The 19,744-nt window shown below is 60.3% G+C and overlaps 3 protein-coding genes across 10 annotated transcripts in view; 1 reads left to right on the forward strand and 2 right to left on the reverse strand.

Moving 5' to 3' along the window:
• The window catches only part of RECQL5 (RecQ like helicase 5), a 37,167-nt gene extending 17,424 nt beyond the window's left edge, over window positions 1-19,743 (forward strand). For 3 of the 7 annotated variants that reach the window (XM_004748911.3, XM_004748910.3, XM_004748912.3), the window contains exons 9-21: window positions 15,206-15,424; window positions 15,674-15,773; window positions 15,894-15,930; window positions 16,052-16,110; window positions 16,198-16,271; window positions 16,400-16,474; window positions 16,637-16,730; window positions 17,017-17,151; window positions 17,445-17,977; window positions 18,129-18,219; window positions 18,426-18,650; window positions 18,860-18,929; window positions 19,027-19,743. In XM_004748911.3, the coding sequence (XP_004748968.2) occupies window positions 15,206-15,424; window positions 15,674-15,773; window positions 15,894-15,930; window positions 16,052-16,110; window positions 16,198-16,271; window positions 16,400-16,474; window positions 16,637-16,730; window positions 17,017-17,151; window positions 17,445-17,977; window positions 18,129-18,219; window positions 18,426-18,650; window positions 18,860-18,929; window positions 19,027-19,127 (1,813 nt within the window). In that variant the 3' untranslated portion in view covers window positions 19,128-19,743. Of the gene's footprint in view, window positions 1-14,198; window positions 14,393-15,205; window positions 15,425-15,673; window positions 15,774-15,893; window positions 15,931-16,051; window positions 16,111-16,197; window positions 16,272-16,399; window positions 16,502-16,636; window positions 16,731-17,016; window positions 17,152-17,444; window positions 17,978-18,128; window positions 18,220-18,425; window positions 18,651-18,859; window positions 18,930-19,026 lie in introns of those variants that run through there. The other 4 variants (XM_004748913.3, XM_004748914.3, XM_045085912.1 and 1 more) reach the window with 4 other exon arrangements.
• SMIM6 (small integral membrane protein 6) lies at window positions 133-2,010 on the reverse strand. Its single transcript, XM_045085999.1, has 4 exons — window positions 1,984-2,010; window positions 1,276-1,366; window positions 1,038-1,191; window positions 133-605 (listed from the first exon to the last, which is right to left on the reverse strand). The coding sequence occupies exons 1-4, from the start codon at window positions 2,008-2,010 to the stop codon at window positions 416-418; spliced, it is 462 nt and encodes a 153-aa protein (XP_044941934.1). The 3' UTR covers window positions 133-415.
• Window positions 5,030-13,844, reverse strand: SMIM5 (small integral membrane protein 5). 2 transcript variants are annotated; one of them, XM_045085915.1, is made up of 4 exons: window positions 12,781-13,844; window positions 7,953-8,928; window positions 6,756-6,966; window positions 5,030-6,334 (listed from the first exon to the last, which is right to left on the reverse strand). In XM_045085915.1, exons 3-4 carry the CDS (start codon window positions 6,880-6,882, stop codon window positions 6,237-6,239), a joined length of 225 nt encoding a protein of 74 aa, XP_044941850.1. In that variant the 5' UTR covers window positions 6,883-6,966; window positions 7,953-8,928; window positions 12,781-13,844; the 3' UTR covers window positions 5,030-6,236. The 2 variants fall into 2 exon arrangements, with proteins under 2 accessions (XP_044941850.1, XP_012909876.1); XM_013054422.2 differs by lacking the exon at window positions 7,953-8,928 and having other exon boundaries at window positions 12,781-13,838.
• Window position 19,744: the final 1 nt, after the last annotated feature.

A 19,744-nucleotide genomic window follows, 5' to 3' on the forward strand; every position in this document is an offset into this window, starting at 1 on the left:
GGTTGAAACAACTTCCATCTTTGAGGCTTCTGTACCTTGTCTGAGATAGAACAGCCTAATGTTTGGGCCACAGCTGAATTGGGCGCTGTTGTCTGGGGACTGTGGTCTGGGGGAGCCGACAGCCCTCCTGTCTATCCGTTCGTTTGGTCATTTATTCATTCATTGATTTATTCATCCAGCAAATATTGTTTGAAATGGACTGCGCACCCGGCACGTTGGGTATGGGGTTACAGTGGTGAGCAGAGAGTGGGTTCAGCGGGGAAGACAGGCACTTATCAGATAATCACATTTGTTAATTAGTTAATTACACTAACACATATGTATAATTTGCAGACTCTTAAAAGGGCTTTGAAGAAAAGGTCCATGGTGTTTGAGAGTTGACAGGTGGGGCATTCTTGGCCCCCAGAAAGTCAGGTCATGACTCTTCATACCGGCTGACCTTCCCCAGTGGAGGGAGCAAACCAAACACGATGGCAAACACGATGAGAAACAGGATCATGGTGATGAATAAGCTGATCACTGCCAGGCCCCCCTGGTCCCACGGATTCTGCCAGAAATCATCATTCCACATGAGCTTCCGGTTTGTCAGTTTTGCCCACGTGAACCTGGAAGAGAGGGGATGGAGGCCCTGAGTGCCGGGGCCTCTCCCAGGCCCTGTCGCAGGCGCTGCTGTCCACCCCCAACTTGATCCTCTGGAGCCGTCTCAGAGCAGCTGGCCCACTCTGCAGGGACCTCGGGCTTGACGCCCTGGTGTGAACAGGAGCTCCCCATCGCTGAGATCGACTCAGCTCGAATCTAAAACGCACCGCTACAGATCCTTGCTGTTTCCCCTGCCTCCACTGCCAGACATTTGGGAAGCATTTTGAGAGATAAGCATCGGAGTCGAGGAGTGGACTGACTCCAGCTGAGGCCTGGGTAAGCTAGCTCCCCTGGAGGCAGCTGGAAACAAGTAGGTGGTCTCAAAGCAGCTCAGGCGGGCAGGCTGCGGGCCGGTGGCCAGTTGAGGGGAGTAGCGGCGAGAAGGAAGGAGTCACTACCTGATTCTGCTGGTAACACTCCCGAGTCCGACGGGCGGGCCGGTCAGGCTAATCCTGCGGGCCCACACTTTGGGGGCCCGAGCCACACCCTGACTCAAAGCAGCAGCTGTTGGGAGGAAAAGGTGTCGGCATGGCCAAGTGGCCCTGACCGGACCTCATCGCTGTCACGGGAGCGGACAAAGGTGGGCTAGGGCCTGTTGCCCAGCAACTGCCTTCCCCTTCTGCCTTTCATACTTACCCCTGAAGCTGTGTTCTGTCCCTTTTGTGATGTCGTTGTGGGGGCTGCTCAGGGTACGGATGCTCAGGCGTCCTCGCCGAGAGAACTCAGGCTTGGGGTGAGGCGGGGAAGGACACTGGATCCGGGACCCTTGCCTCGGGCCACCAGTCTGCCTCTCCTCTGTCTGGCTGCCAGCCTGTGGACTGGGAGGTCCCGGCCAGAGCGCAGGAAGCCCCGGGCTGGAGCCGCACCTGGGCTGCTCTCTTCCTGCGGTGCTGGGGGCCTGGTGAATGGTTAACTAGCCCCAGCTGGCGCCTCCTGGAACGAGTTTCTTTGTGGAGGTGTTTATCACCGTCGAGGCCCCAGAGTCCTGCGGAGGCTACCTTCTCCCTAGTGCCTCTGCCGGCCTCTCAGCTGCTTCACGTGGTCGGTTCGTACCCACTGGTGTGATAGGGCAGGGAGGAAGCAGAAATGGAAACCTGGAGACCACCATGTATTCCTTACAAGTTAGGATTCAAGTGCCTGGTGTGGCCAGGAACCACACTGGGTGCCTCATGTCCATTGTGACCCAAGGGAGGCAGGCCTTGCCCACCCGGAATTCAACTCTGTCGTGCTGGTCCTCAGCCCTGCTCCTTAGAATCATCTGGGCCCTGCCTGGTATCACTTAGCTCAGTCCCTGAGCAGTCAGAGGAGCCTCGTGCTCTGTAAAGCTGGCGGGGCGATGCTAACCTGCAGCCGGGGTTGGAGGACGTGCATGATGAGCGAGTTCAGTGAAGTCCGTAACTGTCCTGGGCTCACCTGATGTTTCGAGTTTCCCTCCGTAAAACCTCCTGACGCGTGCCCTTGGCTGCTGAATGCTCCCAGCCAACAGGCCGGTCTCTAGCACAGCCGCCTACTTCCTCCGTCGTGAAGTTGGATACTTATCAGGAGTCAGCTGTTTGTTCCCAAACCTGTTTGTGGCACTTGTCCTTGTTATTGTAATGACATAGTCACACTTAATGTTACATAAAAGTGTGGAGCAACAGGAATCCCCGAAACCCCAGTTCTGCAGCTGGGGAGCAGGCACGGGAGTGAAGCAACTTACCCAAGGTCATCCAGCTGAGAAGTAACCTGGGGGTCGGGGGGGCGGGTTTAAACCCAGTTGTGGGGCTCTGCTGCAGGCTGAGCACTGCTCTGTGCTGCCCCTCAAGGGGGTAGGGGTGGGGTGGGGGGAGTTGTTTATAAGCACCTGTGACTACTTTGGAATGACTTTGGAATCACTCAATATGTCTTTCAAAACAGATGTGGCAAGACAACTGGAAACATTTTGCAAAAATCCAGGATTTCACATGTTGATTTCTTTGTGGATGTCTTTAAGTTCTTGTTCTGCTTTATAGTTACCACAGTTAGCGAAAAGCCAATATAGGAACTCTCTGGCCAGCAAACCCCACACTCGGAGGAAAGGCCTTGGCCCTACGGCAGACAGACTGGCCAAGGAATGTGCACGTGTGTGTTTCCATTTAAAACGAGATGTGGGGGGAATCTTTTGGGTCGTGTACACAAAAGGGTCTTGAACCGACTTTTTTAATTAATTGCTGACCCTGACCAGAAAATTCTACAGAAATGATTCTCATGAAGGGAAGAGGTGGAGAATACTGTTGGTGTGTGTGGTGTAGCCTGGCCTGGGGGCTGAGGGGATCCCTCAGCGTGAGGGTAGGTTGAGGCAGGAAGACCATGGAAGGCGTAGGACTAGGGCACAGTGTTTCATGGCAGGCAGCCGGTCCTGAGGACAGTGAGGAAACTACTTTTGAGAACAAAATTATTTTGTTCTCAGTTTTTTGGTCTGGAAGTTGTGTTACCCATGGGCAACTATGTCGTGAAGATTTTTACTATAGGTTGCCCTTGAACTTAATGCTTGAGAATACAGATTTAGGAGAAAGAGTGTTTTATGTGCTCTCTACCAGGTCTTGCTAATGAAATTTCTTGCACCCGTGACTCTGTGGTGGTTTTTGGTAAGTCCTAAAAGCCGGGAAAATGCACGAATCTTAAGTGTGGACCTTTGGAGGAAGTGAGAGGCTCCTGTGGAGGTGAGGCCAGAGTCCGCCGACCTGACGAGGCTGGGAAGTCAGTGCAGCGGTGTGCGCAGGCAGACTTGGGGGTGGCTTATTCCAGGGGGCCTGGTGGCAGGAATGGAGACTGTGATGGCCAGATGCCCTTTGGGGCGCAGACAGCCTGCTGGCCTCCCCTTCCGTGGCCACTGTTGCTGCACCTCTGTTTGTCCTTTCCCACAGTACGGGGTCTTGCTGCTTCCTCTTCCTGCCTCTTCCAGAGAAGCCCTGTCCTGGGAGTGTGCGGGGCTGCCCTCGTGCTGGAGCCAACCTGACTTGTTGAGCTGAGTGGGACTGAAGCCTGCCCAGGAGTGCCGTGGGGAGCCTTTAGTGGTGGGGCTCAGCGTGGGCCGGTTTGCTGCCAAGTGGGGAGGAGTCAGCCTTCCCAGCAGCGCCGGGATGGCATCTTACTGGGGCTCCGCAGTTAGGAGGAGGAGAATGCCAGAGAAACGGCCCGTGGTCCCCACCTCTTGGCAGCCAGACCACGGAGCCAGACTCTGCCAGCAAGGAGGGACAGCCTCTGCTGCCCTCAGGAAGGGCCATTCTTTAGTACCGATGGGAACTTGCTGACGGGAGAGTCACAAGGGGACTGGACTGCCCCACTGTTGTCCTTCCTGGGGCCCCTCCAGCTGTTGGGGCCCTCCCACCTGCCCTGTTTTCCTTCTGGGAGGGAGACCTAGTTGGGCCCCACCCTAGCTCTGACCTCTTGGGCTCCACCCTCTCAGAGGGAGGTGATTTTCAGAAGGTTTGGGGTGTGGGATCTAAGGTTGGTTGATGGAGGATAATGGGGTGCGAGCCTTATCCGCATTGCAGCTGGGAAGCCTCGGGGCCTGGGCGTGGTGAGCAGTGGTGAGCAGGGGCTCTGTGGATGGGTGGGCTGGGCCCGGAGGCTGACTCTGCCACTTTTAGCTGGTTGAATTTAGGGGAGTGACCTAGTGTCTCCTAACGCTCAACTTCGTCATCTCTTAAATAGGGATAATAATGGTACCCATGGCACTGAGGCTGCTGTGATCGCACAAAATCACCTGCATCAGAATGCTTTAGGCTTGGGGCGCCTGCGTGGCTTGGTCAGTTAAGGTCATGCTCTTGGGGTCCTGGGATTGAACCTCACATCAGGCTCTCTGCTCAGCGGGGAGCCTGCTTCTCCCTCTCTCTCTGCTCTCCCTCACTTTCTCAAATAAAATGCATTTTTTAAAAATTGCTTTAGGCAGTGGCCGAGCACACATAAGCCCTCAGGGAAGTTTAGCCAACTTGATCATCACCCGAGACCTTCACCATCCTCCTCATTAGCACTGTTATTCTGAATCCTGTTCTTGTGGGGAGGTTACAGCCTGGCTCTTGAATTTCTTTTCTTTTGTGTGGAAGGACTTCCTCTCTGGGTCTTCAACCTAAACCAAACCCGTCAGACAAGTCAGTGGACACCAGGAAGTGAAACCAGCCCGAGTTTCTCACACCTGCCTGTCAGCCGGAGATGGAGGGGAGCGGGGAGAAGGGCCTGGCATCCCTGATCCACTCTGTTTTCTGGGTAGACTGGGCTCCACCCCAGTGGCTCTGGCGGACCAGTAGGGATGGAGGGAGAGGTACCATGGAGAGCTTTTTGGTCACCCCCTTCCCCATTCCTGGTTTGGTAGCTCTACCTGGGCTGTTCCTGTGGAAGAGAGAGAAAACTGAACGGAGGGAGACTGTGGTGGTACATTGCGGCGGGGCCAATCTTTAAAATGGGTCCACGTTGCTGTTGCTTAGAGGGGCGGGCGGACAGTGGCGATGGCTCATCCCTCCACATGCCCAGCACTGTTCCAAGCGCTTGCTGTAGGTCATCTCAGTTTCTCACAAGCTCACCCCAGAGGGTAGCTGCCGGGGTTAGCAGAGTCTCAGAGGGCAGGGAATGTGGCGTGGGGAGGTCGAATCACTAACGGGCACTCACGCAGCCGGGGAGTGGTAGCGTGAGGATTGGCACCCGGACAGCCCGGCACACGATGTGGAGAGGACCGAGGGGTCAGGATGCAGGTTACGGACCACAGTAGGGGCCTGACCTCTTTTCTCTGACTCCAGAAGTGTGGGAAGACCCGGTGGCCTGAGCCCACTGGTGTGGGGTGTGCCGGCTACAGTAACTGGTGGCGGAAGCTGTGGGGTGGCATTCCTGAGCCCAGCACCCAGGCAGGCGCTACCCCGTCACGGCAGCGGGGGCCTCTGGAGCTGGAGCTCAGCAGCAGCTGGTGCCGACGGGACTTCCACCCTCGCCCTTCCCCTGCTCCCTCTTGCGTGGCATTCCTGCCTGCTTGTGTGTTTTTGCAGCTTTCCCGGACACAGGGAGTGCGGAGGCCTGGGCAGGACAGTCACCGGCCACACCCCTGGGATCCTGGCGCTTTGCCCTTCAGAAGCACAGTGCCCAGGCCAGGGAGTCTGATGCCGCAGAAACACATAACCAGAAAGCTTTTACTGGGAAAGAAACGGGCAAATACCGGAGCAGACCGACGCCACCGCTCTGGTGGGAAGCTCGGGATCCAGTCGCTAGTTCACAAAGCCCCTCTTTGGCGTGGAGGCCCTGAGGGCCAGCTCCCCACAGGTGCGGGCTGTTCTCCGTCCGAGTCTGGGAACCCTGCTTCTGTGTTTTGTTAAAAGGTGCAGATTGGGAAAGTTCCAGTTCATGTTTACTCTGTGTTTGAAACAGTTGACTCATCCTCGGCCCCCCGGGATTCACCGGCAGGTCAGAGTTTGGGGGCTGTACCAGCGCTTGTTTCCTTGGTGCGGCTGCAGGTGGCTGGTTCCCCGGCAGGGCCGGAGCTCGGGCCACGGGATCGCGGTCTGGTGGCCTGCGGGCCGCAGGGCCAGGTGGCACCTGGGATCATGGCTTCGGCAGCCTCCTCTCCAGGGTCTCGTCCTCATCCCCGTCCCTCACGGTGGGGTCATGGGCCGCACTTGGACCTTCCTGCCTCTGCGCTCGGGGCAGCAGCAGCAGCAGCAGGCTATCAGCAGCAGCAGCAGCACGGTAGCTGGGGAGGAGGAGACAGAAGCAGAGGGCTCTCAGAGAGAAAACACACACCCGACTTCTAAAGAAACCCCTCCGGAGGTGTGCCAGCTCATTGCCCAAAGATAGTCTGGTGAGAGGTGTTGGGGGTCCCCTTGCTGGCCACTGGGCCCAACTTCCCTATCATGCCGCCTCTGCTGCCCACAGCTTCGCTCCCTCCATCCCTCGTTGGGATGCGGGGCTGCCTCTGGGCCCAGGTTCCAGCACCACCCCATCACCGAAGCAGCTTGTGGAGGATTAGGGCAGTCCCTTGGCGCTCCCCCAAGGACATCCACTTCTCCTCTGTCTGGGGGACACCTAGCCAGCCCTCTGGCCAGCACCAAGGTCTCACCCGGATGCCAGAAACATCCGGGGACACTGGGGAGAAAGCGAGAGCCCCAGCTTACCTGTGAAAAGGAGGATGACCGAGAAGGCCACGATCTCCACGGGCTCGGCCTGGGGTAGCCTCTGTAGCTTGAGCAGTAACCTCTCACCCATGGAGCGCATCTCCTGCACAAAGCTGGCAGCTGCCATGGTGCGCCAGGCTCCTGCGGGCTCCCGCTGGCTCCTGCTGGGCGCCTGTCGGGCGTGCTGAGCAATGATGGGGTCCCCACCCACCTGCAGCCCGCAGAACGAGTTAGTCAGGTCTCACCCCTGCACCCCTGCGGCTCCTGAGCAGGGAGGGAGCCTTTGGGGCCCTCCGCCCAGACCCAGCAATGGCCCTCAGCCCCCACCCAGCTGATACCACCTGTGGTGGGAGAAGCTGGTGACGGCAGGCAGCCTGAGGCCCCGCCGTGGGGGCTGCCGGGCTCAGCCAGACACAGGGGCAGTCTGTCCGCTCGCCACGGTTGGCCAGGGTTCCTGACTTAGAGGTAGGGTGACTTCACGGTTACATTCCTTTGTCTCAGGCACCACTCCTGGTTTTGCTGGGGGGGCCTTGGGCTGGCATAGCTCCCCTGGTGACCCCTGGGTCCTTCAGGACTTCAGGTGCCTTGCCTGGGTTCTCAGTGGGGAGACTGGGCTTTGGGATTCCAGCCTGGAGCTCTTGGTCCTGTCATATGTGGGGCAGAAGGAGCAGGTTCCTGGAGCAGGCACATGGGGGCTTTTAGCTAGGGTCAGCGCTAACGGGGAGATGGTCTGAGTCCCTTTGGGGCCCCCTGCCTCTCCCACCAGCCCGACTTCTTTACTTATAGGTGTTCTTTGAGGAGGAAGAGATGACATTGTGTCCTTGCAGGTTTACCCAAGGGGGTCCTCTCAGGATACGATCAGGCGTCCCAGTGCTGGTTTACCAGCCCCTCCCCTGCTGGCTCAAACCAGGAGAGTCCCCTCTGCCCCACCCCCTGCCCCAGGTATGTGGCAGCTCAGCCCTCTGCCCCCTGAGAGCCTTTTCCTAAGGGTGCCGGCAGGGTGCAGGGCAAGGTCCAGGCTGAGCCTGAGTGGGAGCACACTCTACCTCAGTGTCTTTCCCCTTCAGTGGACATGAGGGACCCAGTAGCTCTTCAGACATGGACCAAGGACAGCCTGTGCCAACCAGCCTGAACTTGTTCACCTAAGGCGGCTCTGATCCCAGAGAGGGTAACAGGTGTCAGGGGCTCATGCCAGACCTGTAGATCTAATTACTGTCACTTCATCCTGGGCTATGGCCAGGTGGTTCTCAGATGGCTGCAGTCTTGGAAGCTGGTCACTGCTGGGACTTCCGTCACAGTAGAGCCGTCTTAGAACTGCCTTGAAGGTCTTCTGCTTGAACTCTCTACCCCGTTCCTGGCCCCGTGCACTCCTTCTGGCTTGCAGCCTTCGCCTGAGCCCGAGCCCCTCTCGGTGAGATGGGGCGGGGGGGGGGGTCCCACCTGCTATGACAGCCTGCCCTCTTCCCTCTTGGAACAGTGCTGATCTTTGGAAGGTGGGACCTCCTCCTGACCTTGCTGGTCCCGCCTGTGTTCACATAGGACACTTGTACCCCTCTTCTGCCTCGTGGGCCTTCGGGTCCTGGATGGCAGCTGGCGGGTGTATCCCACGTCCCCTCTTCTGCAGGGTAACTGTCCTCATTCGGTCAGCTGCCCCACAGGGAATGTTGTTCTGATGCCAGCTGACTCCTTCCTGCTTCCGTGACATGGACACGTCTCTGTCTCTCTGAGTCTGTTTCTTTTCCTCATTTTATGTGAGAGGAGATGTCCATCTTTCAAGGCTGTTGGATTGATTCCTGGGAGCACAGCGGCGGCCAGCGCAGGTCCTGGCACACATGGGGGCCCCACATGTGATTCCCCTCGGGTAGGGGGTTTGGCCACCATCGGAGCATCGAGGAAGCCTTTGGGGGCAGTCGTACCCCCTTGTATCCTGGCAGGTAGGGCATCTGTCTGGGGACCTTCCTCTGTGTCCCGCATTCCTAGGATGTCTGGTGTGTGAGGTGAAGGCAGGCGGTGGGGCAGGCTGGAGCCAGGAGCTGTGGTGTAAGTCCCCTCAAGGGTAGCGGGCAGCCGGTGGGTCACTGGGGGATTAGCGGGTTTCCTATCGGAAGTGGGCGGCTTCTGGAGTTAGATCCTCCTGTCTTCTCTTATGCCCCACCCTGGGGTCAGCATGTTTCTGCAAAGGAGATCAAGATCCTGGTTTCCAAGTGTCCTAAAGGGCACGGGATCCCAGAATGCCACAGATCTTCTAGCCCTGCTTCCCTTGCTATACGGGGAACAGCTGGGATAGTAAGTGGTTCCTCTGTGGTTACGCAGAGGGACTGGGAGCCTGGGCCCCCTACTGCCCCATGCTGGCTCTCGTGGAAGCCTGTCCTAGGCGGCCTGCCCTCTGGCTGGCAGGGTAGGTCAGCTCCCAATGCGGCCTGCTGAGGGCACTGCCCATGCACTAGGCCCGGTGCCGAGACCAGGGCCCCAGAGCCTTTTGGCAGTAGGTGTGCCCTGCGTAACCAGCGCAGTTCCACACTCGTGAGTCTGGAGCACTGCGTTTATCCAGGCACCTCACCCCCACGCTGGGGCCACACCTGTTCTTTGAGAACCACAGGGGACTCGTCATCAAAAGGCCAGATCTTGTCTGTCTGCCTCTGGTTCACCAAACTCCTCCCCAAGCATAGGGCCCCTCTCCTCTGGTCACACTGAACAAGCCCCGGCCCCTCCCGCTCTGACCAGGGAAGTGGGTTTGCATCAGGAGGGTGGTGGTCTCATTCTGGAGCCTCTCTGGATATCCCCAGTTCCCGTGTTCCCAGGAGTGCAGCAGCCCGCCTGCTGGTCTCATTCCTAGAGGAGGGAACGGAGGTGCCCGGCAAAGCCCCGGAGGAGACTTCGCACAGGGCTCAGGACTTGGGCACCATTTCTCCTCCCCTCTTCGTCTCCGTGTGGTCTGGCTCCTTCAGCCTGATTGGCCCCGCGCCTGCATTGCCTAATGTAGCCATCAGAGACTCCTTGAAAGAGGAAGCGGGTGGAGGCCAGCTGGGCCAGGGCGGCGCTTTCACTCGGGTTTCCAGGTCCAAAGACCCGGGGAGGGGTTGTGGAGGGGGAAGCCTCCGCTTGTGAGCAAGAGGGAACGTGGAGCCCCGCCGGTCTGAGGGGTGTGATCTCCAGAGCAGCGAGGACCCGGGTTGGGCCAAGGCTACTCTGCTGTGCAGAAAGGTGGGCTTCACTGGTCAGAAGCTTCAGCTCTGAAGTTGGACGTCTTCCGAGCGTTGTGACATCAGGATGCTGCAGCGTCTGACCCAGGGGACCTGTGCTGCTCCAGGAGGAATGCCGGTCCACACCCGGGGGAGGCTGTGGCTGGGGCTGTGGATGGCATTGTGTCTTTGTGCCCGGGGCCTCTGGTGAGCTGATTTAACAAGCCGTACCAGCCCCTAGGGTCTTGCCCCGGGCTGCGCCCTGATTCTTTCTGGGCTGTGATCAGGAACGGGGCCACTGGACACCTGAGGTTCTGCCCCAAAGACTGACAGGGAACCCCCTTTGTTTTTCCAGTTGACGTGCTGCCATTTCCACCCTGGTCTTGAGCAGAATAAACCTTAGTGGGGACCGTGGGAGCTGGAGGGACCTTGTTCTCATAAGAGGGAGGAGACACATTCCAGCAGGTCACAGGCGCTCTTCCCAGTGGGCTATTTAAAGCGAGGCTGGGGCCTGCCTGATGCCTGGTGCCCGATATAACCAGCCGTCGTCAAGTGACCATGCCGTCTGTTCCCCGGCCGTTGCTCTGTAGGGCGCCCCGGTCTGTAAGTGTTCCCAGCTGTGACCTGGGGAGTGGAGGTGCTCTGAGGCTGGCTGCTGCTTGTCCCTTTTACTTTCACAGGTTTGGAGGGAGGAAGACAGGGAAGCCCAGAGCAGGTACCGATGATCGCGTATATCTTTCTGGTCTGTCTCAAGAAGATAGGAAGGTCATCCATTCTCCTTCCCAAACTGCTTCCTGCCAGCGAACCAGGGAAATCGGAGTACATCCCAGCCCTGTGCTCCGAAGTGCCTTGGTTGGAGGCGGCCAAAGCAAGTGGTTCCCACGGCCCCAGGAAGGGAGAGCAGCCTTGGCTGCCTGCATGGCCCTTCTTGGAGCCTTTGGAGGGTGCACCACGGCTGCAGTGGGCGCACATGGAGGGAGAAGTGAGGCGGGCAGAGGTGAAAGCGGGCAGAGCTGGAGGGACCAGAAAACGTTCCTTTGTGTGGCATCTTCTGGCACAGAGGACCTTGTGACGGAGCAGGCAGGCATCCTGCAGGCTTGACAGCTGCCACTGGGCACTGAAGCTTCCCTGTTTCCTCCTGGCAAAACCGATACTCCAACCCCAGAGGCCCGTTGTGAAGGAGAGCAGGCAGCAGACCGGCCTGGGCGTGACTGATAAGTGGCGTACTGACAGCTCTGGGCCCCTGTCATTTTGTCGTGGTGGCTTATAGCCAGCCACTCTTGCCCCACCGGGCCCTGTTTTGTTTGGGAAACAGCCCTGATGAGGCAAACCCATGGTTGTGGCAGATTTGCAGGGTCCAGAAGCCTGACCACGAAGGCGGAGGTGTCCACTGGACACTGCGTCAAGCCTTCAGACGATGCCCTTTTCTGCCTTGGCTCCAAGTTGCTTTGGGGAGTAGACATTTGAACCCAGAGTAGTCCTGCTTCCCTAACCTCATGGGTTTTCCAGGACTAGAGGAGGCCTTCCTGCTGCTGGTGGTGGTACCCCCAGACCAAGGAGCTAGGCATCACCCCCCTATTCCAGCTCAGCGCCTGTGTGCAGGGGACCCCGACCACCCATGTGCTGCGCCTGCAGGGACTCTGCTCCCCACCCACCTGCCTTACAGACCCCAGCCAGCAGGGGTAGCCCCAGGCGCACCACCGCGCCCTCCCCTTTCCCAGCCCTGCCTGCTGCCTCCAGCACAGAACCGGCACTTGGCCCCTCTCTGCCATGCCTGGCCCATCGGCGCGGGGCTTTCAGTCTCCTCAGCCGCCAACCCTGGCCAAGTCCCACCGCCCCTGAAGAGCCAAGAACGCTTGGACTGCTCCCTGATTTCCACTTTTCCCTGGATTGTTGTTTTTCTTTCTAAGTAGATACTAGCCTGTTTGCTTTGGGGGAAACATCTGGGGGGCGGGGAAGAGAGACTTTAACCCTAGCGTGGGGACAGGGAGGCCAGAAGAACGGGCAGCCTCGGTTCATGGGGCCCTGCCCAAGGGGGCTGCTCCTGGTGCTGCTCGAAGAGCCATTTTGGGCTCAGCGTTCCAGTGACCCGGCAGAGCGCCGAATGCCAGGCGGGTCCTCCGCCGGCCTCAGCACCATCGCCCTCATCCCACCCACCCTGGGTTTAGAGTCAGGCCCTCGTGCTTCCGGTGCAGCATTCACGAAGGTTTGGGAGCTCACGGGATTCCAGTTGGGCCCAGGGAGGAGTACCCGGCTTTAACTCTGAGCTGAGAACACCTGGCAGTGAGCGGGCCAAGCCCCTCACAAGAGGTGGCGGCTGCCACGCTGATGCAGGACACAGATAGGCAGAGCTACTGCGGGTCCCACCACATCCTGGGGGGCACGAACTGGCGGGGCAGACTCTGCCCCGAGCCACCTCCACGGGGAGAAAGCAGGCACACCCAGGGCTCTGCATTGATCCTGGGGAAAAGGGAGGCTCCGTGAGCAAGCAGCCGTCCTCCCCGGAGCCAGGACAGCCAAATCCCCTGTTTAAGCCCCCTGAATAGAACAGGCTTAAACTAACTTGCCGAGTAAGCAGGCACTCGGGGCCCCTCTGCCTGCTTAACAAGCAGGGAGGAAAGCACTTGGAGCAGAGAGCTGCAGCCTCGGCCCGTGTCCCTGCCGTGCCGGGCTGCCAGCAGTAGAAGGGAGAGCCCACGTTTAAACAGGCTGTCCAGAGACCATGACCATGTTGTACCCCCGTGAGCCTCTCTGTTCGCGGTAGACGGTGGCTCTCCACCCTCGGGGCAGGAGACCCTGGCCGCGCACCCCCACTCCTCTCATCCATGGCTGGCACCACTCACCTAGGAACTCAGATCCCGGGGAGCCCAGCAGCCTCCTGGGCCTGTCCTCAGCCCAGCCACCACCTCTTCCTTCCTTCTCAAATGCCTCTTTCCTGACCCGCTGCTGGGCGCCTTCCTCAGAGCGTGTGGAACTCCTGGCTGGTGACAGCCAGCTGCTGTCTCGGCTTCAGCTTTTCTGTTGTTGGTCGTCCTGGAGATCCAAGTGTCAAATTACACGGGGCGGCCACCAAAGTGAGGGAGGCAGTGCCACCTCTGCCCCTGCCCAGGCGAAGGAATCCCTGCTGGGCCCTTGGGGGGATGGCTGGCGCTGCCCTGCCTCTGGGAGGTCTGGCTGGGCGAGAGCCGCCTCTTCTGTTCCTCCTCTTCCTCTCTCTCCCTCCTGGCGGGTGTGTGCTGAGCCAACGTGGGCTGGGCCTGGGCTGGGAGGTGATAAAACAGGAGGTCGGCGCTCTTGTTCCCTGGCAGAGATGCCCTCTGGGAGGCTTCACCTGAGCGGCTGAGTTGGGGGGGAGACCCCACAGCGCTCCCAGCTCTTGGGCCCCCTCCCTCCCCTCAGGAGTACTTTGGCCCCATCCCCCCAAACCCCCCCTCTGGCGACTCCCCAGCCGGTCCCACCCTTTGGCCCCTTCCAAGAAAGAAAGTGAAGAGTGGGGGAGCCGCCGGCCCACCCACAAATCCAGCCCTCTGGGGAGGCATCTTGGGAAAGAACTTGGGGGTGACTTGAGAGTAGCCTGCTTGCCTGGGGGTGCAGGGGGAGGTGCCTGGTGCCTGGTGTTCCCCAACCCCGGGAGGAGGGAGGACCCTGCTGATGTCTTTCCGAAGCGTGTTTGCTGGTGTTGGCCGGGGCCGTCTCTGCATGCCTGGCCCTGGCCAGCAGGGCCGGGCTCCGGAGCTCAGAGGCTGGCAGGGCCCTTTGACATTTGGTTGGTTGTACCACCCCAGCAGCCCGGGCTGTGCCTGGAGCGGGACAGGAGCCGACCCCAGCCCGCATCTGTGCGCTCTCAATGGGGCCCTTTGAGTGTGAGCACAAAACCCCAGTGAGTCCGGGCTTGAGGGAGGGTGGGGGGAAGGAAGCCGACCGTGTAGCCACACCACTTGGATGCCAGAGGCTGGACAGGCGGCCACTGTGCAGATACACAGACTGGCCATGGAGGGAGTCCCTCGGTGATTTAGGAGCGGCTGGAACAGTGCCCTCTGGTGGCCGCCCGGGCCCCTGTGCCGTCCCCTGCCACTGGAAGCTGCATTCTCAAACGAGGCAGCCAGACCCCACTTCCTAGGGCCTGTGGAACCATCCGCTCTTGCTTCGGGTCCTGCCCCTCAGGGCCTCAGCTCGTCAAAGTGTTTCTTGAAGTTCTAGGCGGTGCTCACGTTGAGCGGCGTTCTGGTTAGAGAGTGACACCCCCTTTTCTCGTCCCCAGGATGTGGCACCTGGACAGCCCTGCCTCTGCCGCCCTGTCTCTCAGGCTCCCCTACCCTGTGCCACATTCCCGTGGCAGGACTGGCCCTTGGCGAGGGTCCTGGGAGATCTGTGGCTCCTCCAGGGGCCTACAGCTGCCCCAGGGACCAACTGTGCCCCCATCCTGGGAGTCGTAAGAGAGACAGCTGCAGTCTGGTACGGACCGCAGCAAGGGGGTGTGGCAGGGTTGAGGCCCCGGAAGATGGATGAGACTCCTTCCCGGGCTGGTCTTCCCACTGCCCTCAACAGTGAGCAGCGTACAGTGCCAGCTCGCAGAGCTGCTGGTTTCTGCTCTCAGGCAGTCCCCCAGCTCCGGGCTACATATGCGGGCAGTCTTCTTGGGGACAAAGAAGGTCCACAAGAGATAGAAGCAGGGCAGAGTGCCGAGGCGGGGGTAGGGCCACCTCCGTCCCCCGCCTCCGAGAAAGAGTCATAAAGAGGGCTCACCATACGCCGGGTGCCGTCCATGGTGCCTCGGGGCACCATCTCCCCCAGTCCTGCTCGGCCAGGGGAGCCAGTGCTCTTCCTGCACCGTTCGACAGGCCAGAATGTGTGGGCTTTGAGCCATCCAGTGCTTCCCCTAAAGAGGAGGCCTCAGCAGCAGAGTCAGCGTCTGTACCCAGGGCTGAAGCTGCTTCTGGGGCACCCCGCCGCCAGAGGGCACGGTAGAGGGCAGGAGGCCAGGACCTAGAGGAGCAACCTGTAGCAAAGCAGGACAGAATAGAGACCACACCCTGGCTCCACTGGGTATGTTCTATGACCTTGAGAAAGCTCCTTCATCTCATTCTTGTCATCTGTAAAATGGGTGACCAAATGATGCCTTTCCAGGCTCGGACAGCATGAGGTGTGTGAGATACTGAGTGTGGAACCCACATGTAGGGCTCATCAGCCAGAGTGTAGGGAGTGGGGGATGAACGCTGGCCTGCCTGAGTCCCTCACCCCTGACCTCTGCTGTGCTGCCTCTGCCAGGTGTCGCCATGCTGCCATTGCCAAGTACTTCGGGGATGCGCTCCCTGCCTGCACCAAGGGCTGTGACCACTGCCGGGACCCTGTGGCCCTGCGGAAGCAGCTGGAGGCCTTGGAGCACAGAAGCAGTTGGAACAAGACTTGCATCGGGCCTTCTCAGGGGAATGGCTTTGACCCTGAGCTGTATGAAGGAGGCCGCCGGGGCTATGGGGGCTTCAGCAGGTGAGGGGCTGTGAAGTCAGGGGCCCCCAGCCTGCAGCAGATAGGCCAGCATCCTCCCCCTCGTGCCAAGGCCAGACCAGAGGCACCGCAGTGCCATCGTCCATTCCCTGTTCCCGTGGACCGTGTCGGAGCCCGGAGCCTGGTGTTCCTCCTTCCTGCCGGGCTGTCGGAGACAATAGCGCCACACCGGAGAAGTGTGCCGGGAGAACAGAGCCCAGGCCCAGGGCTGACACCTAGCCTGTCCCCTAGGTACGATGAAGGTTCTGGAGGCAGTGGGGACGAGGGCAGAGACGAGGCCCACAAGCGGGAGTGGAGTCTCTTCTACCAGAAGCAGATGAGCCTACGCAAGGTGAAGGGGATGGGGGCCTGGGACCCCCGTTCACAGTCGCTCGGCCCCTACCCTGGTGCTGGAGGGGGCCTGTCCTAGAGTTGGGCAAGATGCCTCATAGTCCCTTCCTGCATCTTCCAGGGCAAAGACTCCAAGACAGAAGAATTTGTGCCTCCAGGTCAGTACAGAAATGTCCCTGGGGGCTTTGGGGCTATTCTTAAGGTATAGATGTCTCATTGGGGGCTGGGGACTCCAGAAAGCAGAGGTAGAGTGGAAGGACCCACCTCTCTTCCCCCCAGATGAGGACTGTCCCCTGAAAGAGGCTTCTAGCAGGAAGATCCCCCGCCTCACTGTGAAGGTAAGCGGTGGACAGCGCCTCACACCGGCCCCCGCGCCTGCTTCCCCAACCCTGGGCTTGAGTGACCAACTTCCCTCCCTTGTGTAGGCCCGGGAGCACTGCCTGGGGCTTCTGGAGGAGGCTCTGAGCGGTAACCACCAGGCCACAGGTCCCACCCATGGGTGAGTGACCCGGGTCAGAGGGGCCAGAGAGGCTTCCCTAAACCCCTATTCCTTGTAGACCACGAGAACCCCCATCCCTCCTGGCTTGTTTGGGCCCCTCCCCCAGATCGTGACCCTCCTCCTCCCAGTGGTTGCAGATCTCGCGGTCCCGGCGCGGGGGCAGGCTTCACCAGGACCGAGGGGCTGCCAGGGCCTGCTGAACAGTAAGCCCCAGGGTGCCTGGGGTCCAGGTGGGAATCCCTGTGCCCAAGGTCATGCCCGCCAGGCCCTGAAGTCCTCTCAAGGGACCCCAGGGAGAATCCCAGGAGCTCCACAGAGAGAGGGCTCAGGCCCGCCTGATGCCTCATGTTCGTTCCTACCCTCAGACCTGATCTCCAGGCCCAGGCTGTGGAGCTGGAACATGCCATGTTCCGAAATGCCAAGGCGGCCAACCTGTACAAGGCCAGCGTGCTGAAGAAGGTGAGTGCCGGGCAGGGCATGCTTCGGGGCTGGGGTGGGAGAGACGGCCCCTCCTACCTCCCAGGCTGTCGGCCTGCCCCCTACCAGGAGGCCACTTACACAAGGGCAGCCTGACCTCCCTTCTTGGCCAGCTGGAGGTGTTGCCAGCCAGCCCCGTCAGGACTAGAACTCGGCCAGTGTCCAGTTACCTGCAGCCACAAGCCCCAGAAGCCCACTTTGGAAAGCCTAGGTTGGGGCTCTCAGGAGCTAGTGGGTGTCACGGCACCTCTGCCTGTCCCTGAGTCAGGTGGCTGAGATCCACAGAGCCTCCAAGGATGGGCAGCTCTACGACATGGGAGGCGCTGCCCGGAGCTGCACTGAGCCGGCCCAGCCCTCAGAGCCCACCGAGTATGACATCCTGCCGGCCTCCCTGGTGTACTCGGTGAGCAGCATCCCGCCATCCTCCCCAGACCTGGGTCTGGAAAAGGCATCGCGTCCTTTGTCCTCAGCTAGGGCACGGCCACTTGCCCTCTCCGGGCCCCGCAGCCCTGGCCCGGGGCGCCCCACGGCAGACCCTCCAGCTTTCCTCTGCAGCCCCCACAGCTCCTCCGTCCTCGGCCTGACCCTCAGCCCGCAGTGTCCTGCCGGCTCTCCCTCGGCTCCTCCCGAGAGCCCAGCAGCTCAGCCGTCGGGACCAGCCAGGGAGTGCGCTCAGAACCTCTCTCTTCTTCACAGCCCAAACCCAGGCGGGTGGGAGCTGGTTTCCCCAGAGGCTCCTGCTCATTCCAGACGGCCACTGAGCTGATGGAGAAGACGTGTGCCAAGGAGCAAGCCCCCCAGCCTGCGCGGGGAGGTGAGCAGGAGCCCCCCAGCCAGCCCTGCGGCCTCCAGCAGGAGGACTGTAGTGAGCCCTTCCCCGGGCCCGGAGGAGAGGCCCCTGGAAGCCGTGCTCATTGTCGGGGGTCCTCCCCTGAGACGGTGAAAAGCTCCTCCACGAAGGGCAGTGCCAAGGCCCGGGCCAGCAAGAAGCAGCAGCTCCTAGCCGCGGCAGCCCTCAAGGATTCGCAGAACATCGCCCGCTTCTGCCAGAGGGCCAAGAGCCCATCTCCCCTCACCTCAGCCCCAGGGGCAGAAGGTGCCGGCCCTTCCTGTGAGGGAGTGCGGGGACCCCCAGCAGCTCCAGAAGAGTGCTCAGGAGAGGAGGATGGAGCCCTGGGGTGTTTGGCTGTGCCCTCCCAGACCAAGGAGTGTACCAGGGGGACGCCAAGGTAAGGGCCCTGATGGTTCTGAAATTCTCCGCCTCTTTGCTAACTGGGCCTTGGAAGCTCTGGCTGTTCCTAGGGTGCGCTCTGTTGGGCCGGCTGGCTAGGGGCGCAGCTGGCGGCGGGAGTGCTCATGCTCGCTCTCCCCTCTGGCCAGAGCCTGCACACTCAGAGACCAGGACCCCCCTGAAGGCCAGCCCACCCCCTCAGAGGAGACACACAGGGGCAAGCGGTCCAGACCCCAGCAGGTACTAATAGGGACAAGGCCTCAGGGGGAGGAGGCCTGCAGAGCAGGTCAGGATCTGTTCTCTGGATGAGGGGTTTGGGGAAAATCGTCTCTTCTTACATCCCAGGGCTAGACGGGACAGGCTAGAGGGGGCCCAGTCTTCCAGAATGAGAGAAGGGGCCCGTGACGGGGAGCCCAAGAGTGACTTTCTATTCTGGTCCTGCACAGGAGAACCCAGAGAACCAGGCTCAGAAGAGGCCGCGCCCCTCAGCTAATGCCTCCATCTTAGCTAAGGCCAAGGACAGCATCTCGGCTGGCAATTCGGGCATCTTGAATCCCACAGTGCAAGACTCCTGCCTTCTCCCAGCCCCTGGCGTCTCCCTCAAGGAGGCCGCAAATGTTGTGGTCAAATGCCTGACTCCTTTCTACAAGGAGGGCAAGTTTGCATCCAAGGTAGGGTAGTTGGGTTGGTTCTACCCTCCCCTGGGACACTTGGGTACCATGGGGGCAGGGAACAGAGCCAGAGGACAAAGCAGGCTAGCCCTCAGATTGGCTGCCTCTCTCCCTGGCGTCTGCCTTGCCCCTGGGTCATGGCCGAGGGCCTCTGGTGTGGGGGGCAGGGCAGGGTCCGTGCTCTTTGCTCCTGTCCCCTCTGCCTCCAGGAGTTATTTAAAGCCTTCGCCCGCCACCTCTCACACTCGCTGACTCAGAAGGCCTCTCCGGGAAGGAGCGGTGAGTGCCCGCGTCACCAGGCCAGGAGGTGTTTGCGGGGCTTGGTGGCAGGGAGGGGACGGGCCCTCACGGAGGTTCCTCCTTCCCGAATCTGTAGTGAAGGAAGAGGCCCAGGATTTCATCAAGCAGTTTTTTCACGGTCGGGCCCGGTGCGAGAGTGAAGCTGACTGGCACGGTCTGTGTGACCCGCAGAGATGACCAGCTCCTACCCGCTAGGGCCGGAGTGCTCCCCCCGCCTCAGCTGTGGGCCAGCCTGGGCCTCACTCAGGAACAGGGAGGGGGGAAGCCTGCAGCCGTCAGGGCATCAGCTTTGCTCAGGGTCCGTATCTTCCAGCCCTATTTGGAGATGGCCCCAGTCACCTCCCAAATCAAGGCCAAAGGCTGGAACTAGCCACTTTCTGCTTGCAGGGTCTAAGGGCTTCCTCCTCCTAGTCTCCCTGCCTCTCCCGGCTGGGTTTTCTGAACCAGATCCCCAGATTAGAAGGGGGTGGGGTGGGAGTGGTGGCTGCTGCCAGAGGAACAAGAGGAAAGAGTGGTCCCTCTGTCTCTTGGGGTTGAATTGTAGGCCAGGGTGAGGCCGCCAGTCTGAGGCTCAGGGCCACTTCAGGAGGAGCCCTTCTGGCCTCGGGTTCTGGGCCCACTAGCCCTTTCCCTCATGAAGCCAGCTTCCGGCCTGGCCCCAGGTGCAGAGCTCGGGAGCAGGGCAGCAGCCAGGCCCTGCTCTCCGCTCAGCTCCTGGTCAGGAAGGCTGGACTGGACAGAGACTTATGAGAAATAAAGTCCTGTTGGATTTGAGACACACATGCCCATAAAAC

The sequence above is a fragment of the Mustela putorius genome, unplaced genomic scaffold, assembly GCF_011764305.1.
Source record: "Mustela putorius furo isolate JIRA1106 unplaced genomic scaffold, ASM1176430v1.1 tig00000873_pilon_pilon_pilon, whole genome shotgun sequence".
Lineage (NCBI taxonomy): Eukaryota > Metazoa > Chordata > Mammalia > Carnivora > Mustelidae > Mustela > Mustela putorius.